Here is a 15,468-nt window from a genome sequence, read left to right on the forward strand (position 1 = left end):
CGGTGGAGTATAGGGTCAGGTTCAAGGTGCTGGTTTTGACCTTTAAAGCCCTTTGTGGCTTAGGGCCCTCGTATTTACGGGAGCGCCTCTCCTGGTATGCCCTGCAGAGGACCTTAAGGTCCATGAATAACCATAGTTTAGAGCTCCCGGGCCCTAAGGAAGTCAGAGTATCCTCCACCAGGGCCACGGCCTTTTCAGTGATGGCTCCGACCGGGTGGAATGCTGTCCCATGAGACTAGGGCCCTACAGGATTTAACCTCCTTCCGCCGGGCCTGTAAGACAGAGCTATTTCAACTGGCCTTTAATTTGAACTCAGCCTGATCTTTTATTTCCCTTCTCTACCCCTCCCCTTTTTATGAAGATTACCCGCTCTGGGACCCCACAGCTAATTCTTCCCTGGCCTCCTCGCTGGCCCAAGTAGGACTAATTTAGCCAGCTAGCCCTGGTGTCTATCTAATGTTTATTGGATGGATTTCCCCCCCAACTGATTTTTGAACTTTGAATTATATTGTTATGCATGCTTTTATACTGTATTTTATGCTGCTTTTATGTTGCATTACAATTAAGTGTTTTAAATTTGTTGTTAACCACCCTGAGCCCAGGTTTCTGAATCAGGAAGGGCAGGGTATAAATAAAAAAATATTATTTTATTATCCGAAACAAAGATAAATGCTGTGTTTTCTATAGAGGACCAGGAAAGGACAACTGTTAGTCTGCAGCCAGATCCATCCCAGAGCAAGGGAGAGGGAAGGGTTCTAACTGCTATCAAGCCCACTGTCTGAAGGAAGAACTGTGTGGCAGGAGCTGCCCTGCCTCCTGGATTGGATGTTACCACCAGCTCTGCTCCTAAATTTAATTGGGGATGGGGAGTGTGTGCTTCTGGAGAGGAACTGCCAGTGACATTGGCTGCAGCTTTCAGAACTTTTGCTTGAGCTTGCTTTTCCTCCTCCCTCCTCCTCCCTTTTTCCTCGTATGTCTTATCTTTGTGAGTCTGAAGGCAAAAACCGTCTTAAGCCGCTGTGATTTCTAGATCTTCTCCCATACATAAAAATGTAAGGCTGTCATCACGCAGCACCCATTGGAGGATCTGTAGTGCTGTGTCATAATCCTGGGTTTGCATGGTGTCAGCGAGGGGAGCGAAAGCAGGCTGCACAGCAGTAATGGGAGTGAGAGGAGAAGGACACCAACAGAGAAAAGTGGCGGCTTAAAACAGCAGCATAAGTTTGAGTAAAACAGGGATGGGTGGAAACAGAGATGGAAAACTGTGATTTTGAACTGCATCTCTCTTCTCTCCCCCGCCCCCAACACAGTGGGCATGTTCTTCCCTCAGGGTCAACAGATCCTGATGTCAATCTTCCCTCACCCCTTCCTTCCCTGGCAGGGAGGGGAGTGCAATTTTGGGATCTGCCTCAGGTGCCAAAATGTCATGAGCTGGCCCTGCTCTTCAGCCTAAGTCAAGCGATTTGGCTACCCCAGCAAGTCTTCCACCGCCAAGGCACCTTGCTTTCCTTTCAGGACTTCCTTCTTCTTCATGAACCTTCTGTCTTCCTCTTCCGGCCGTCCACCATGAACACCAAGCACCAAACAACACAGATTGGCCCTGACTGACATGCCCGCTGTATGTTGAACTTCCAGAGCTAGTTTGTGACCTGACTGGGCTTTCTTTTTCCCCTAACCTTCTTGTACATACACCTCTCGCTGACTAGTGTTAGGAAGTATAGAGGACCAAAGCAACAACATGAGGTAAGATAAGAACAGCCAGGTTCCTCACCACCAGCACTTCAGATCAGAACACACCCATTTTCATTAACCAAAATGCCAGCTTTATTAACAAGCACAAATAACATAGAAAGGTACCGTTTGTTCCTCCCTGCATCGTAACACCTTTTGCTTCTGGTTGTGCACACAGCCTCCTAATTAAATGTTTAAGAGCAAAAATAAGTTGTGTTTCTTAACAAGCAGAAAAAAAATAGAAGTCCATGGAGAAAACAGAGAAATGTTAAGTTTTAAGCTTCAGCATTTAGGCTTAGTGTTCATTTTAAAGCAGACAAAAACATGCAGTTTTTGGCAGACTTTGCATCAAGTGCTAAACCTAAGTAAGTAAATAAATACAACATGGTTCCTTTCCTTTCTATTTCATTATATGATACTATGGAATAACAAACATCACACTATGCTTGTAATTATATGTAATAGGTTTCTTAATGGTGCAGGGGGTTGAAAAGCCTGCATTGCCAACGTGAAAGCTGAATTCCCTCAATGGCACCCATCTAATGGTGCTCCTCTTTTAATTCCTCATTTATGCAATAAACATCTCAAAAGCCAAATGCAAAATATTCAGAGTATTGGGGGGTGTGTGTGTAAGCATTTTTTTAAAAAGTGAACGCTATTCTTTTCTATCTTTCATTTGACGGCAAATGACTGTTCCCTGGATATGCAAATGCACCAGTGTTCAATATTTTCAAAGCTGCTTTGCTTCTTTACACTTAGTTTGTTAAATACAAATAGTCCCAAGGCATGGTCTGAAGATGCATTGATGCTGTAACATTGCTGAAGCTTCACAAGCTATGACTGGGTTTGGGAGTCCTGGATAGAAGACTGCTGGGGAAGCAGTAGCACAGTGGTCAGTTTCGAAGTGCAAGGGCTCACAATGTTTCCACCAACAGTCACACCCAAAAGGAGAGCCTGGATTCATCCCCCAGGTGAATCCAAAACTCCAGGCAGCTGCATTGACCCATCAAACACCCACATGCTTCCCTAAGAAGCAGCAATACATGATGCCCAATTTATTAGGATGAACCAACAGTCACAGAATAGTAAGCTGCAAGAGTTGACATATTAGACTTAAGGAGGGCTTCTTTTTAAGGTGGATGGAAGGAATGAAAAAGACCATTAGTGCAGAAAAGAGGCAACACCAAACCATGCTTTAGCACACAAAACTAAGGTTTGTCGTAATGTCTAAACCAACACCGTCTGGCAAAATATGGTTTGCCAGTGGCCAACAAATGATGATTTGAAATTGGGAGTCTGAAGCTGGTTTGAAAACTACCGTAATTTCATTAAATTGTCATATGATGATACATCTGAACTCATGGTTTGGGGTGGTGCTTAACCCTTAGAGGCCACTGTCTGACCTAGCACCCAGAAATTATCATGGAAGGTATGAGGAAGGAAATCACAGAAAATATACTTTGCCTATAAAAGTGGACCAAAAAGCGTGGTTTAAGAGTCTAAACCAGGCATCCCCAAACTGCAGCCCTCCAGATGTTTTGGGCTACAACTCCCATGATCCCTAGCTAACAGGACCAGTGGTCAGGGAAGATGGGAATTGTAGTCCAAAACATCTGGAGGGCTGAAGTTTGGGGGTGCCTGGTCTAAACTATGGTTAGTGCAACCACAATTTATATCTGAACAAACCCCATGCCATAATTTCAGCATGTTTCCATTTCACTCAACACAGGAAGTTGCCTTATCTGTCCATCAAACCCACTACTGTCTACTCTGACTGGCAGCAGCTCTGGCAAAGGTACTGTGTTTCATCTGCTTCTTGAGCCTACCATCCATGTGGATAGCTGAAGGTACAGTGATAAACTGGGGTTCAGGCTCTATGGGATTGTTTGTTCATAGGGGGATCCACAGTCCAGCTTCTTGCCAGCAAATTAGAAAATTAGTTCTATAACCCTATTACCATATCTACCTATAGCATTGTTTTCAATATATGAAGGGTACCTCACTCCTTCCATGCGAGTCCATGGCGAAATTAGCTACGGCAGATAACTTTTAACAGGTAAAATCAATTCAACAGTGTAATGCTTCGGTATGTTAAAGTGAAGATAAAACACACCAACTTTCTTTTTTAAACCCACTATTTCAAAATTCATTTCTTCATTAGCAAAGGTTTATTGCTGAAGCCAAGGAGAGCTCACGCTGTCCACTCATATGAAGCATCATCTTTATCAGGTATGAAATGGACGTGATACCACCCTTGAAGCTCCAAGGGTGATCGCTACTTGCAGGAATTATTAAAATAGAGGCAGAAAAATACCCACCATGGACTGTATGAATTTAGATTTGTACTTATTAGTCGGTCAAGAATAAAATCTAGCTTTGGGGTGTGTGTGTTTTTTTAATGGGATTTCCCTGTCTGCCTCCCTTTTCCCAGGCCCTACAAATACAATTTGGTAATATCATTACATACTGGGAACAGCATACACACATGGAAAATCACATTTCGATCTAGCTGCTGGGTAGAGACAAAGGTTAGGAATAGGCAGGCCCTTTCAACAGAAGCCAAAGCTGTCACTATAGCAACAGCAGGATTTATGGATCCATATTCATCTTCCCTTCCCAAAGCTAGTGGGATTATTTCCTAGGCCTTGTGGCCCCTGCACTTCCTGTTGTGCAATAACTGAAACGCGTTAATGTAACACAGATCATAGAATCATACGAGTTGGAACGGACACCAAAGGCCATCTAGTCCAACCCCCTGCAATGCAGGAATCTCAACTAAAGCATCCATGATGGCCATCCAACCTCTGCTTAAAAACCTCCAATGAAGGAGAGTCCATAACCTCCCGAAGGAGTCCATTTCACTGTCAAACAGCTCTTACTGCCAGAAAGTTCTTCCTGGTGTTTAGTCGGAATCTCCTTTCTTGTAACTTGAAGCCAGCGGTTCGAGCCATACCCTCCAGAGCCAGGAGAAAACAAGCTTACTCCGTCTTCCATGTGGGAGCCCTTGAGATATTTGAAAAAGGGTTTCCTATCTGCAGATGGCTCAGTCACACTGCACTGACTAAAGTTTAGTATTAAATGCAAACACAGCCCATGTCTATTTGTTTTAAGAGGCAGAAATGTTTTAAGACATGATTTGGTTCAACCACAAACCTCCACTATGGAAACACTTAAGTGAAACTGAAATAGTTCACTTTGGTGTGAGTGTATTGGCAATATTCCATTTGTTTCCCTAAATATTAAAAAAATTATGGGTAAATGCTCCCTTTGGGTTCAACTAATTCATATAGGACAACACAGATCATACAAGGAAATTGGATAGTAATACAGTAGTCTCTTCATTTATGTGTACGCATGTGTGTGTGTGTGTGTGTGTTTGGGAACGCAGCAAACCCGGAAGTGTTTAGTTCCGGGTTTTGCCGCACGCGCAGAAGCGTTCTGCATACTTCGCGCACACACAGAAGCGCCGCTCTGGTTGCAGACTTTTTGGGGTGCGAATGGCACCCCGGAACAGATCGTGTCCGCAACCAGAGGTACCACTGTACTATATAAAATATGTCAGCTGCAAAACAAGAAAAACAGTAAAAAAAAAAGTGATTTTCATAGCAGTTCTTTTAATTTTCAAATATTTACACTAGAGGGAAAAGGGTTGATATTCCTTTCATGACACTTATTTGAGAAATGGAGTATTTCCAATTATCAGCCAATACTGAGATAATGAAGCTGAAGAAATGTGAACAGATTTATAACAGTATGTGGTATTTAAGAGCTCTGGGAACTCTGTTAATAACAAGCCGCCCATCATAACTTAACGAGGCAAATAGCCATGGGTCGGCTGAAGACCATTCCACTGCATAGACACTGTCTTCATGTTCTTCGTAGGTAGCTATTATGCTGTCCTGAAGTGGTTCTTTAATCCTAGAATTTAAAAAGAGGAAAAGAAAAGAAAAAGTAAGTGATTGGAGCAACTCTGATACATAACGGTGTGTGTGTGTGTGTGTGTGTGTTGTAAAGCTCCTCCTCAGTTGTGCAGGTTTAGGGCAGGAGAAGAAGCCAGAGGAACAAGACTAGCAGAAATAATGTTGTACTCGTAACACCTGAGGAGTCGCTGCAGATGTCTTCACATCAATTTTTTTCTCTCTCTCTCTCTCACACATACACATACACACACATACAGCTACTCTTAACTACAGAATGATGAGTGTACCTATGAGAGCTAAGATGTTAGTATCTGCCTGTTTTGAGAGGCAATGGAGAGCACCTCCAGCCACTGTGTTAGCAGCACCGAGGTATAAGGGACTGGCTAGCCCAGTGGTGGCCAAACATGGCCCTCCAGCTGTTTTGGGACTACAATTCCCATCATCCCTGACCACTGGTCCTGTTAGCTAGGGATGATGGGAGTTGTAGTCCAAAACCAGCTGGAGGGCCAAGTTTGGCCACCACTGGGCTAGACGATAAGGAGTGGTAGGAGGCTCCAGCTGGAAACCCCTCCCCCAAAAGTCTCAGAACAGGAAGGCTCAGAGCCAAGGAAGTGGTGAAGACAAGACAGAGGATGGTTGGGGGGGGGGGCAGAATGGTTGGATGCCGAACAAACAACAGGCTTGTGTGTGAGAGAGAGGAAGAGGCAGAAAGCACGACAGATGTAAGACAGGCAGCTGAGGAAGTGGGGGGGCTGAGGCTGCAACAGATCACAGGAGCCTGCTGGTCCTACTGTATTCAGCTCCCCTTCCCCCTTGTCTCCAAGGGCTCAGAGACTTTTGCATGTAGCAGAACGATGAGTGCAGAGGTTGCGGGGGGGGGGCTCTCCCTGTTGGAGTTTAAGACTGCAGTGAAACAGCTGGACAGGGAGGAGACTTAGGGGAAAGTGAGAGGCACAGGAGGTCAATTTTGGCAACTGATTTACTGGGGCAACTTACTTGCCCCGTAAGTTTCTCTGTTTGTATTCTATTTCCTTTATTATGGTAATCTTTGTACGAAATGTTCCTTTCATATCTCCAATTTTCTTGAACAGATCTCTGGTTTTTCCCATTCTGTTGTTTTCGGCTATTTCTTTGCATTGCTCATTTAAGAAGGCCCTCTTGTCTCTCCTTGCTATTTTTTGGAAATCTGCATTCAATTTCCTGTATCTTTCACTATCTCCCTTGCATTTTGCTTGCCTTCTCTCCCCCGCTATTTGTAAGGCCTCATTGGACAGCCACTTTGCTTTCTTGCATTTCCTTTTCAATGGGATGCTTTTTGTTGCTGCCTCCTGTATAATGTTACAAGCCTCCATCCATAGTTCTTCAGGCACTCTGTCCACCAAATCTAAATCCTTAAACCTGTTCCTCACTTCCACTTGCGGGAGGCAGTGGAAGACAGGAGTGCCTGGCGTGCTCTGGTCCATGGGGTCACGAAGAGTCGGACACGACTAAACGACTAAACAACAACAAAATTCTATTTCCTTGAATAAAGAATCAACTTTACTGCTCATGTCTGAGTCTCCATGCTGACCTGCAGCTGAACCAGCCCTGACCTCCCCGGGGCGCAAGCCTGTAAGGAGCTAAGAGCTGGCTAACATATTCATTAAGGGAGATCACAGCAAATCTGAAGCTTTTCTTTCTCTCCTTTTCCCCAACCCCCTTTTCTCGCTCTTTCAGGAAAATATGGTTTTAAAAAGTTCCCAGGTTGTGGGCTCTGAAAGAACTAAAATACAGGGTATTTTAGTGCTCCTTTCTTCCACAGAAGATGTTCAAACATGGAACAATACCAGGTCAATATCAGGTGATGTGAAGTTCACCTGACCTGCATGATTTAGTCAAGAGAAAAACTGGAGGTGCTCACTGGCTGCCACACTGGCAAATAACGTTGGTACCCTGAAACTAAGGCTAAGGAATGAATATAGGTATTTTCATTATGAGATGCAGAAAATATGATGGAGAGGATATTGGGATGGAACATCAAGGCGAAGATATTGTCATGAAGCTAACAGTGCTAAATATATTAGGAAGTGGATACTGACTGTTTTTTTCATTTACTTGGGATGTTATGGAAGTGCCCTGTCAAGCAAAAATGTGGAAGACAAGAGTACGTATGTGGATTTTTAGGGCAGAATACCCAGTTACATATTGTACAGAAGGAATGTGCTGCTTATTATATGATTTGCGTCAAGGGAGTAGGCTCCTCCTCTCAGCCTGTGTAGCCCATTGCTCAGCAACATTATTATTTAATATTATTTAATAAATTTATATATCGCCCTATACCCGCAGGTCTCAGGGCAGTTCACAGGATAAAATCATAACATGAAAACACAGAATGCATAAATTTAAATCAGTTTCTACAACAAAGAGGAGGGATAAAGAGAACCGAAGGCAACCTTGCAGCTAGTTCACCTCGAGAATGAAAACAACAAATTCCTGAACATGCAGGACTCTTACTTGATCAGGGTGTCAGAGGGGGAGGAGAGACAGCAGGGCTGGGACTGTCCTCCTGTGGGTAGCAAGGGCAACCTGACTCCTCTCTATCAGTCTGCGCTCACATGGTGACTCTCAGCCTGTCCTAGAAGGGCCTCCTTCTTCTGAACCCGGCTTGATCGCTCTTACCTCTTGCTTCTAGCACTTTCCACCTTGTCCCTTCCCCATACTGCTCTCCAGTGTCCCACCACCACCACCACCTGGGGTCTAAGTCATCTTCTGTGTCATCCCTGGGGGGGGGGGCTGGGGTTCTAGGGCAGGGGGTGCCCACCACTCTTCCTCATCCAGCCAGCCAGTCCCTGAGATAACTAAACATCCTATTTGTGCTGCTGGAAGGCGTTAGGAGGTTGCTTACTCAGCCACGACAGCCAAGTTGCAAACGGAAGGTTAAAACTGAAATCACATCCCTATGGCTGAACGGCAAAGCTAGAACACTAATGCTTCGCTGTGGTTTCTGATGCCAAGCATCAGGAACCAAATAAAATAATCCCACTGTAATAGCTATGCAACAGAACAAGGAGCAGCATGAATGTTAAGTATGCATGTGAGAGAAAATCAGTTATGCTATATATATATATATATATATATACACACACACACACACACACACACACACACACACACACACACACTTTTTTCTTTTCTTTTCGTGGAGTCTATTTAGTCTCCCACACACGCCATTTCTTCAGCAGACACACCTGGCTGACGTGAAAAGTTGGTCACGTCCCCAGACGGCAGTGTGCCTCGTGCGGCGCTCACCCACTTATCTCAGACTCCATTATCCCAGAGATTTCAGACGTCTCCGAATAAGCAAGGGAGCAATGGATGGCACACGCCCCTATCAGGGGACATGGCCGACTTTCAGTTAGCCAGGAGCTCGGGTTAACCTGGAGTTTGATAAACAGGCACGAAGGAAGCTGCTGGCTTGCACACACACACACACCCCACTTCCTTCAGGCCAGATGCAATGCACAATTGGATGCACGAATGTTTTGTGGAACAATTAAACAATTAAGTCGTGGAGAGATGTATGCTAAAGAATGATATACCGCCTTAGCAGAGAGATCACAGTTGTGCATTATCTGCTCCACTCGGCTATTTATAGTCCTCTCAAATTGTTCTGTCTTTTGCTGAATCTCCCTTTGGGGATTAAAGTATGCTGGTAGCAGGCAGAATGGAGAAGAAGCCTCTCCCCGCCCCCTTCTTTCTTTCTTTCTTTCTTTCTTTCTTTCTTTCTTTCTTTCTTTCTTTCTTTCTTTCTTTCTTTCCAAGTGAAGACCACACAAGACTGCACTTCAGGCAGACACAAAGGGCTTATTTTCTGCCAAATGTTGCCTAAGCTTCAGGACCTCGCTGCTGATGGAACAGAGGGGCAGCCTATGATTTTTCTCTTGGCAGAACGATAATGGCATGCAAATAAGCCTTACGAAAAGTTTATTTAAGAAACCGCAAAACTGGGACAGGGCAATCAGAGTTTCCCCTTCTGGCACTGCAACGCATGAATAAAACCTGTAAGGCAGTAATATGCTACTTGAGTGACAAGCCCGAGGAAGCTCTACCAGCCTAGCCAGGAATTGCGTCTGGATCCTACCCTCTCTTGGCCCACAGGCAACCATGCTGGGTGGTGGTAGGTAGACTCAAGATTTCATACCAAGAGTAGACAAAGTTTTTTATATATGAGGGGCTATCTAGAGATGGTGGGAGGGTTGCAAGGGGCTACTGGGAGGAAGAAGAAAATGTCAAAAATTACTTTCCTATCGTTTCTGCTGACCGAAGTCTTACTGTCTGCTAAGCAAGACCATTAGATACAGCTAATGTTCAGTGGAGGATAAGATTATCCAAGCCCTTGTCTGTTTCTTTCTTTAAAGAAAAAAAAAACAATTAAGCCAGTAGTCAAATATTGGAATATATATTTTACCTCACCATTTCATCCATGAAAATCCTCAATATGGTCATCTATCATATGTCAGCTCAGTTTACATCTGTAAACTAAAAACAACAACGACGCTTCAAACTATTCAGGCTTTATTCATAAGCAGATGTACTGAGCCCTTGATAATTTCAGTCGCCTTTCAATATCTTTCTCAACTTTTTTTAAAAGATAAATGACCATAAATGTACACTGTATTCTATACTGTGTGTGCCCATATGAGAGATTTATAAAACATCACAATACTTGCTCACTGCTGGAGGGTACTTTCTTTAGGAAAAAATACACACACCTTGAAATGAGATAAATTGTGTTTTTCTGATTCTGCCATGCAAGTCATCGTAGAAAAAAATATATTTGGAGACCAACATTTATACTGTTCTCTCAATAGGCAAGGATGATTTGACAGTTTCCTGAAGGATATTATATGAGTGCACACAAATAGCATATTAAAATATTCTTCAAGTTAAAATATTTATCATATTTATTTTATAGGAGTTACTCTGCAGTTGTGTTTGCAACATGAGTTTTGCAATGCTTCAAAGACTGTTTTCAGATTATCCAGATGCAGACTCCATGGTTGTACCATCAAAAAACTTTTTGCTCCCTGCTCTTGCTGTTTATCATCTAGCCCGATGAAGAGTCCTGAAGAATTCAGAAGTTTGCACATTATTTTCTGACATATTGGTTGGCAAATTAAAGTCTTAATATGGATTTTGGAATGAATTGCTGAATTTGCTAAGCACTAGTATCCAGATTTGAACTGAATGAGAATTAATAAACAACAACAGCGTACCAATGAACAGGGACCTAATTCACATTTAAATAATGTTAAACTTCTTTAGTACAACTTTGTCTCATACGGCACACAAACAAGAGCTGCATTTCATACGCAATTCTTGATCCAGGTGACGTTTTAGAACTATGCCTGAACAGAGGAGCAGTTGGCAAAACACGTTGTCTGCAAGCAATCGAGGGAGAGAAATTCCTGTTCTTACCAGAAACAGAGGTGTCTCAGTTGGTCCGTGCAAGTGTACTGTTGCTGATTGGCTAGCCCTGAATGTCAGCTGGGATGTCTAACCAATCAGCAACCACATCCTGCATAACACTGACTGAGACACCTGCCTACACTGCCATCTCCTGTTGGTTTCTGTTAAGGACAGGAATCCACTTCCTCCCACAACTGCAACACAGTAGTGGCCAGCAGTTTCAGCTGGAAAACTGCCTAACTAGCCATTACTGTCATGTTAATCATGTTTTTCTGTTTATATTATATTCTGCTTATATGATCCTGTTATAACTCTAAGCCTACACTATGCTATTTTTTTTTAATTAAAAATAAATGTTAATAAAAGCTGGATTCTGCAACCTGCATAAGCTATCCAAGTTAAGCAAATCTGTATATTTCATTCTGCTTCTGGTAATATTGGGAAGGGGGAAAGAACTACAGTATTGCTACCACCCACACTTCAGGGCCCTGGATTTCACAGTGTATTAAGGTCTAGAAACTTGTTTCAGGTTTTTTTTTTTTTTTTTTAAACCAGCTTGAGGTTCTCAGCATACTGAATCCTTACCTTCCAAGTCCCGGACTGCAGAATCCAGGACCGGCAGCCATGTGACACTGGAAGTTGTGTTGACGTAACTTCCGGTGTTGCTTTGCCCTTCTATGGGCACCAAAAATGGCCGCCGCCAGCTTCGAAAGTCGCTTGTACGCATGTCAGGAAGTGCGCTGATGCAACTTCTGGTGTTGCTCCGCCCATCTATGGGCACCAAAAATGGCTGCCGCCGACACCGGAAGTCGCGTCTATGCACTTCCGGACATGCGTAGATGCGACTTTTGAAGCCGGCGACGGCCATTTTTTGTGCCCATAGAAGGGCAAATCGGGGAAAAAAATGGCCGCCGGCAGGAGAAAATAATGAAGAAAAACGGGAGACGAAGTGATACGGGGGACCACCGGGAAAAGGTAAGTAAAATCGGGGTTTTCCCAGAGAAAACGGGGTACTTGGCAGCTATGACTGAATCCCATGGTAAGTATAGAAGTGTGTGTGTTTCCTGCATGGAATCAGACACTATGTGTATAAAGGAAGTGCTAGTGTGTTGATATGGAGATTCTTTATCGCAGAAATAATGAAGAACTTTTGGGGGAGAGCTGGCCGTCTCAATCATGGGAGTCACAACTTCGTTCTTTCTGTGTCTAATCTCCATTCACAGAGTTGCTACAAGGATAAAACGTAGCAAAACCCACAAATGCTCTTATCTACGTTGAGAAGATGCTGAACTGCATTGCTAGATTGCCTAGAAAGCTAATGCAAACTGGGTGCTTGACTACACCAGAGAACTGAACAGCTGTGGCTCTTGCATTTGTAGAGCAAGTATTTTAACTGGATCATTTAACAAGCGGTTCATTGCCACGTATGAGGCCCATGCAACTCCAAAAAAAAGTTACGCCAAACAAAATCTTCAGGCAGTAACCTGAAGAATCATCTCTTTCCGGCTTCTGAAGAAGTTAAGATTTTCAATTCAATCCATAAAAGGCATGAACATCGGAATATTCAAATTAAACACATGTCAAATCACATCCTACTCCTAATTCTAATTTGATCTCAGCACTACAATGTACTAGATGTTGATATTTAAGTCAATCCTATTCTGAAAAGGTATGCAGGGAAGACCTTTTATTCCATTAAATGCAACAAAACGTCGCAGTGCAAAGCGGTCCGGTTCAGTTTTCCAGTTATGTTTTCCTGGGTTCGGCTCTGAACCTGGATGTCCAGGTTTTGGTTGTGTCCAGGAATGCATTTGCAGAGCTAAAATTAGTGCACCAACTTTGCCTGTTCCTGGAGATGCCAGATCTGGCCATCACATCCCATGTCCCACTTATATGTCATTTATGTGCACTTCCCTCGGAACTACCTTTGGGGACTTCCTGGAAACTGCAACTGGTTCGTATTGCTGCAGCCAGACTGTTGACAAGACTGGTGATAGGAAACTTGTGATTCCCATGCTAAAAACCTTCACTGGCTGACTGTCTGCTTCTGGGCACAATTCAAAGAGCTGGTTAGGATGTTCAAAGGCCTACACAACTTGGGGACGAAGTATTTGAAACATACGAGCTCACCGAGTTTTAAAAATGATTGGGGAATGCTTTTTGCGTGTGTCTTGCCAATACCTGGAGTGCAATTGGCAGGCAATCAAGAGAGGATTTTTTAAAGCAGCTACTCCAGGCTCCGGGGTGTCTTCCTAAAGGAGGGCCATCTAGCCTCTTCTCTGGTGACCAAATAAACAAAACATGTTTATTTGATACATCATGAACTGCCTTATTTTATGTCTTCGGAATTACGTATCTTACTGTTGCTGAACAAAATCTGGAGGAACAGTGGGCTATGAATGCCACAAATAACTAACTCTTCCATCAATGAATGGCATAGAATCTGGGAGGGGCTGCAAAGCCCCTGGAGAACAGACTAAAAGATAAAAGATAAGAACTAGCTCCATCAGCTGGAGAGCTGGGATGGCTACAACGAGGCAGCCAACATGAAAAGATGTTAAATGTCACCACAGCAAAGATGATCCAAACATTCAAGAAGAAAAGATGACTGCCTAGGAAGCTGAGCTTCTGAGAAAGAGTTAGCGCTCAAAGGTGGATAATGAATCAAGCGTGTCAAAAATGTGATGCTGCAGCATAAAAGGCCAATGCTATTCTATTTGTGCAGCTATGACAGAAGCGTTGCTTCCCAAGGCTGATAACATTGCTCCGCTTATCGCTAGTTAAGCATCGTCTGAAGTACTGCAGTTTGGAGGAGAGCGCCAGTTCGAGAAGGTGGTTGACAATTTGGAAAGGATTCACAGGGAACGGGTCTGTGGAAGGTAAATGACATGAAGAGAGTCTAAAGAAACTGAGCAGGTTTAGGACAGTGAGCAAGAAGGAGATGGTGGATGCAGCAGTGAGCTCCTGTTGCTCTGTCCCAGCTTCTTACATCTTAGCAGTTCAAAAGCACACCATTGCGAGTAGATAAATAGGCACCGCTGTGGCGGGAAGGTAAACAGCATTTCTGTGCACTCTGGCACTCGTCAACGGTGACCCGTTGTGCAAGAAGTGGTTTAGTCATGTTGGCCACATGACCCAGAAAGCTGTCTGTGGACAAATGCCAGCTCCCTTGGCCTGAAAACCGAGATGAGTACCGTACCCCATAGTTGCCTTTGACTGGACGTAACCATCCAGGGGTCCTTTACTTTTTCTAATTCAAGTGACACACACACACACACACACACTTGGGGTGCATTAGTGACTTAAAATGGGAAATAGTCATGAAGTGAAAGCTTCTGCAGACATAATCTGCTGGCGCCCTTCTCCACTTCTAAACATGCACACCCATGCCACCCGAAAGTCCCAGAAGTCCTCAGAGCAGTGCAAAAGGAAGCATCAGAAGCCCAATGAAATACAGTGGTGCCTCGCAAGATGAATTTAATTCGTTCCAGGACTCAATTCGTCCTACAAAAAATTCGTCTTGCGAGTTGCGGTTTCCCATAGGAATGCATTGAAACTTAATCAATGAGTTACTATGGGCTCCGGGGGACTGGCGGCAGCAGCGGCGCTTGTTCTCTTGGTTTGGGGAAGGCAGGCAAGCAGGCGGCTGCGCTTCGGCTCGGGGGACTGGCGGCGGCGGCAGTGCTTGCTCGGGGAAGGCAAGCGCCGCCGCCGCCAGTCCCCCAAGCCCAGCACTGCGGGTGCTTGGCTCGGGGAAGGGCACTTGGCTCGGGGAAGGCAGGCAGGCGCTTGCTCTCTTGCCTGCCTGCCTTCCCCGAGCCAAGAGAGCAAGTGCCGCCGCCACCAGTCCCCCAGGCCAAGCGCTGCGCCCGCTGCGCTTTGGCTCGGGGGACTGGCAAGGAAGGCAGGCTGGCAGCAAGCAGCACCCGCTGCTCCGGGGGCTGCTTGCCGCCTGCCTGCCTGCCTTCCCCGACGAAGCTCACGGCAACCGGCAGAGACCAGCGGAACACAAAAGGGAACCAGCTGTAGCGCGGCAAGAAGGCTGACAGCTGATCTTCTTTGCCTTCTTGCCGCGCTACAGCTGGTTCCCCTTTTGTTGCCGCTTGCCCCGCTTCCTCTTTCTATGGCCGCGCTTCGCAAGATGAAGTGGCGGTCATAGAAAACCTCGTCGTCTTGCGAGTCCCTCGCGCAATTCAAAACTCTTTCATCTTGCGAGTTTTTCGTTGCGTGAGGCATTCGTCTTGCAAGGTACCACTGTATTTTTGTGTGGTTTTAATGTTGGTGCCAGTTTTTCAAGAGGCCACCAGCATTTTAGCTGGAGCAGAAATATAATTTGAGCTTTTCCTGAAATGCCCATCCAACCCACGTC

At 44.7% G+C, this 15,468-nt stretch overlaps 1 protein-coding gene across 2 annotated transcripts in view; it reads right to left on the reverse strand.

Moving 5' to 3' along the window:
- Positions 1–1,800: 1,800 nt before the first annotated feature.
- EIPR1 (EARP complex and GARP complex interacting protein 1) overlaps positions 1,801–15,468 on the reverse strand; it is a 60,675-nt gene continuing 47,007 nt past the window's right edge. For both annotated transcript variants that reach the window (XM_035109919.2, XM_035109920.2), the window contains one exon: positions 1,801–5,649. In XM_035109919.2, coding sequence (XP_034965810.1) covers positions 5,475–5,649 — 175 coding nt within the window. In that variant the 3' untranslated portion in view covers positions 1,801–5,474. The remainder of the gene's footprint in view (positions 5,650–15,468) is intronic.

The sequence above is a fragment of the Zootoca vivipara genome, chromosome 3, assembly GCF_963506605.1.
Source record: "Zootoca vivipara chromosome 3, rZooViv1.1, whole genome shotgun sequence".
In the NCBI taxonomy this organism is placed as follows: Eukaryota; Metazoa; Chordata; class Lepidosauria; order Squamata; family Lacertidae; genus Zootoca; species Zootoca vivipara.